The 5,364-nt window shown below is 20.8% G+C and overlaps 1 protein-coding gene across 1 annotated transcript in view; it reads left to right on the top strand.

Moving 5' to 3' along the window:
- Positions 1-1,331, top strand: part of LOC117167776 (glutamic acid-rich protein-like) — a 24,704-nt gene extending 23,373 nt beyond the window's left edge. Inside the window, exon 4 of the mRNA XM_033352947.1 lies at positions 816-1,331. Coding sequence (XP_033208838.1) covers positions 816-1,043 — 228 coding nt within the window. The 3' untranslated portion in view covers positions 1,044-1,331. The remainder of the gene's footprint in view (positions 1-815) is intronic.
- The last annotated feature ends 4,033 nt before the right edge of the window (positions 1,332-5,364 follow it).

Genomic DNA, 5,364 nt, shown 5'->3' with positions numbered 1-5,364 from the left:
TGATATTTATAATATAGTATATAATATAATAATAATAAATATAATAAATAAAATTAATTTTGCAGATTCGCAATTCATTTCACTTTTTCTAATTTTTTTATTTATCCTAATTGCCAATTTAACGAATTTTTATTTTTCTAAATTACTTTTTGCTCGTATTTTGATTTTCCAATTTTAAACATGTATATTATTTTATTTTCTAATTTTTATTAGGTTTTTTTCTATAACTTAATATTCATTGGATATACATTTTTTTAAAACGTGGTTTAGCATTCTGATTGGATGATAAAAATAAAATTGGAAAATTAAGGAATAAAATTAGAAAATAAAATTTAAATATAATAATATAATATTTATAATATAGTATATAATATAATATTTTGACCTATTTTTTACGTCAAAATTATTCTGAATTTAAATACAAGATTTTTAAATTAGAAAACTTTGAAACTTCAATTTCAAAAGTTTCAAATTCAAGTCTCGTTTATTTTTTATTAATTCAAATGGAGAACATTTTTAACTTTAGAATTCGAACTTTTTAATTTTCACAATATTATTTCATATTTCTTAATATTAATGATGGAAATTTCTGTAAAAAAAAAGAATCCAAATATTAATTTTTTTATTTAAACATTCAACGGGCAACGCCCTTTATTACATTTGAAAAAGAAACTAAATAGAAAATAGAAAATAAAATTTCTTTTTGACAGGTGTTAGCATCAATTTGATTATTGGACGTTATATAGGATTTTAATCTGATTTAAATTTCTCAAATTTTGAATGATTTTTTTAAACAATTCTATTTTGTTTTGCAGAAAGGGCTCTCACTGCACCAGACGTCGCTTCAGGGCTTCAAATTAAACGTAGAATATACGCAGACTGGCTCGAAGAATATTAAAAATAAGCAAGAATTGGTGGCCAAAAATAAAAAGTTGCACGCTATTCGGAAAGCAGGAAAACTGGCCGGTAGCAAGAAAGAAAATCAAAAACGCAGTTTCCGGCGAAATCTTAAAAATAAGATTCAGCAACCCCGGAAAGTGTAAATGAGTCTCTTTGTGTGTGTATGTTTTTTTTTAACTATTGATCACAAAATAATCATTTAGTGCAATTGTGCCAATATTAGGTCTACTGTTTCCGGACAGTATTTATTCCGAGATAATGTTCTGCGAAGAATTTTTTGAGAGATGCACAAATTTTGAGGTAAATTCGATTTTTCCGAATATTTTTTTTTTCCTAATATTCATTTTACCGAAACTCATTTCACCAAATAGTAATTTTTTTTTATTTATTCTAATTGTCAATTTAACGACTTTTTTTTTTAATTATTTTTTCTTCTTATTTTGATTTTCCAATTTTATTTTCCAATTTTTATTAGGTTATTTTATAACCTAAAATTCATTGGATATACTTTTTTTTAAATTGGAAAATAAAGGCATAAGATTGGAAAATTAAAGAATAAAATTAGAAAATAAAATTGCAACAAAAAGTAAGTTGCAAAAATAAAAATGAGGTAAGTTGTTGATTAGGATAAACGAAAATTATAGAAAATTTGCTATTTCGTTTTATGATTTTAGATAAAATAAATATTAGGGAAAATAGAATTTGCGGAATATTCATAACACTTAGAATTTTTTTATTCAGTTTAATACTTATTTAACTACGAAATTCTTTAAAATTAAAAAAAAAAAACAAGAAAATTTGCACAAGATTCTTTTCAATTTCTGCATTCAAATATAAAAAATATAAAAATTAAGAAAGGGACATACAAAAGTGGAGTCGTTGCATTTTTTCTTTTTTTAATTTCTAAGAATTTCCTAGGTGAATTTGAATGTTTGCCATTGAAGGAGATTTTATTTTTTGATTTATTCTGAATTTAAATTCGTAAATTTTAATACTTATTGTACAGTTTTTCAATATTCCTACTATTATTCATTGTACTTTGATTCTTCGTAAATTGAAAATATGCATTTATAATGTTTCATGTAAAAATGTAGGTTTTAAGAATAGAAAACAATTTCTAATAAATGAACGTCTACGTAATAATTTTTTTATTTTTTAACCTTAATCTACTATTTTTTTATTTGAAAAAAATCGCCCGAGCCGTTTTATGAGAAAATTCGCAATTTCCAGTTTTTTTTTTCGAAACGCAACCAGAGATATGAAAAAATATTAATTTATTATTAATATTAATATAATATTGATTAATTATTTATTTTTTATAATTATAAATATTAATAATTAAATATAATTACTATTAATTAAAATTATTAATTGATTACTATATTATATATATAAAATAAAAATAAATAAAATTGATTTATTATGTATTTTTTTAAACTTTATATTTATTATTTTTTTAAATGTTTTTTTTATGATCAAGTATTTCGAAAAAAGTGGGATTAAAAATTAGTAAGGATGTATTTTTGTAAAAAATTTTGAATTAAAAATTAATTTTTCCATCAAGAAGATTGATTTTTAGTTTTAAAAAAATAAATGTTCAACAAAATATTTGAATTTTCAAGACAAAAAGGGAATTTAAACTAAATTTGAATTTTTAATCAAATTGTTGAATTATTAAACCAAAAGTCAATTTTTTTTTACCCGAAACTATAAATTTTCAACTAAATAGTCCAATTTTTTACGAAACTGGTTAAATTTTCAACAAAATGGTTGAATTTTTAAACAAATAGTTCAATTTTTAAACCAAAAATAAGAATTTTTTAACAAAGAAGATTATTTTTCCACCAAAAAAAGACGAAATTTAAGATCGTTGAAAAATTCGATTTGCAAAAGCAAATTTATAACAAATATGATCAAAATTATACATTTTCAACAAAAAAAAATTATTTTTCTACCAAAAAAGGCGACGTTTCGACTAAAGCAAGGTAAATATCAATATATTATTAATTAATTAATTTTATTATTTTTTAATTATTATTACAAAATATTAATAAATATAATGACAATTAATTACTAACATTACTATTTTTTAAATTTTATATATTTTATTTTTTTTAATGTTTCGTTTATGATTAAGTTTTTCGAAAAATTAAGTGGGATTAAAAATTAACAAGAATGTTTTATTGTAAGGAATTTTGAATTAAAAATATTAGTGATGTATTTTTCAATCAAGAAGATTGATTTTTTATTTTAAAAAGTGAATATTTCAATTTTCTAGCTAAAAAGAGAATTTAAAACAAATTTGAATTATTAAACCAAAAGTCAATTTTTTACCCGAAACTATAAATCTTCAACGAAATAGTTCAATTTTTTACGAAACTGGTCAAATTTTCAACAAAATAGTTGAATTTTTAAACAAATAGTTCAATTTTTAAACCAAAGATAATAATTTTTTAACAAAAAAGATTATTTTTATGCAAACAAAAAAGACGAAATTTAATTAGGATCGTTGAAAAATACATTTGTAAAAGCAAATTTATAACAAATCTGATCAAAACTATAAATTTTTGAACTAAAAAAAAAGAATTTCGAACCTGAAAATGTACATTTTCAACAAAAAAAAAATTATTTTTCTACCTAAAAAGGCGACTTTTCGACTAAAGAAAGGTAAATATCAATATCTTATTAATTAATTTAATTATTACTTTTTATTATTATTACAAAATATTAATAAATATTATGACAATTAATTACTAACATTACTATTTTTTTTAAATTTAGTTCTTTTTTTTAAATTTTATATATTTTATTTTTTTAAATGTTTCGTTTATGATTAAGTTTTTCGAAAAATTAAGTGGAATTAAAAATTAGTACGGATGTTTTATTTTAAGAAATTTTGAATTAAAAATATTAGTGATATATATTTCAATCAAGAAGATTGGTTTTTTATTTTAAAAAGCGAATATTTAAATTTTCCAGCCAAAAAGAGAATTTAAAACAAATTTGAATTTTTAACTAAATTGTTGAATTATTAAACCAAAAAAGTCAAACTTTTACGTGAAAATATAAATTTTAAATAAAAAAATAGTTTTCGAATAAATAGTTCTGTTTTTTACGAAACTGATTAAATGTCCAAAAAACAGTTTAATTTTTTTATTCAAAAATAAAAATTTTCAACCAAGATCATTTTTCTACCAAAAAAAGACGATATTTAACAAATCTGATCAAAATGATAAATTTTCAAACTAAAAAAAACAATTTTTAATCTGAAAAATATAAATTTTCAACCAAAAAATTACTTTTCTACCAAAAATACAAAGTTTCAACTAAAAAAGTTAAATTTCAATATAATACTAATTATTTTTTTATTTATTATTGTTTTTTATAATTTAAAAAAAAGTGAATATTCAACAAAATATTTGAATTTTCAAGCCAAAAAGGGAATAAATAGTCCAATTTTCCACCAAACTGGTTAAGTTTTCAACAAAACAGACGAATTTTTAAACAAACGGTTCAATTTTTAAAACAAAAATAAGAATTTTCCATCAAGCAAATTATTTTCCTACCAAAAAAGAAGAATTTGTATCAAAAAAGTTGAATTTTCGAATTGCAAAAATAAATTTACAACAAAGCAGTTAAATTTTTGATCAAATTAATAAATTTTCAAACTAAAAAGAAGCATTTTCAACCTGAAAATATACATTTTTAACAAACAAAAATTACTTTTCAACCAAAAAAGACGAACTTTCAACTAAAACAAGAGAAAAAAGGAATAGTTAAATTTTCATTTTTTTAAATAGTTCAAATTTTAACCAGAAAAGACGAATTAAAAAAAATAGCGTGATTTTCAACTAGAAAAGATCATGTTGCAAACCAAAAAGAGAATAGTTAAATTTTCAACAAAATATATGAATTTCCAACCAAATATTTGAACCGTCAACTAAAAAAGTGAATTTCGAACAAAAAAAGATTAATTTCCTACCAAAAAAGACGAATTTTAATCAAAATATTTTAAATTTTCGACTTGCAAAAGCCAATTTAATAACGAAGCAGTTAAATTTTTGATCAAAATGAGAAATTTTTAAACCGAAAAGACGAATTTTCAAAATAATAGTTGGATATTCTGAATTTAAATTCGTAAATTTAAAATATGCATTCAACAAATTTAATGTAACAATGTAGGTTTTAAGAATAGAAAGCAATTTCTAATAAATAAAAATCTACTTAATGCATTGTTATTTTTTAACCTTAATCTACTATTTTTCGATTTAAAAAAAATCGCCTGAGCCGTTTTTGAAAAAATTCGAAAATTCCAGTTTTTCTCGAAACGCACTGAGATATGAAGAAAAAAATTAATTAATGAATTATTATTATTATTATTATTACACCATTAAGCCATTTCCCTTTCGGGGTAGGCGTGACTCACTCGGCAGGGAAAAGGAGTAGTGTGTGGATGGGATAGAG

Source organism: Belonocnema kinseyi, chromosome 2 (genome assembly GCF_010883055.1).
Source record: "Belonocnema kinseyi isolate 2016_QV_RU_SX_M_011 chromosome 2, B_treatae_v1, whole genome shotgun sequence".
NCBI lineage: Eukaryota > Metazoa > Arthropoda > Insecta > Hymenoptera > Cynipidae > Belonocnema > Belonocnema kinseyi.
The sequence above is the reverse complement of the archived record's forward strand: the minus strand, read 5'-3'. Positions and strand labels throughout refer to the sequence as shown.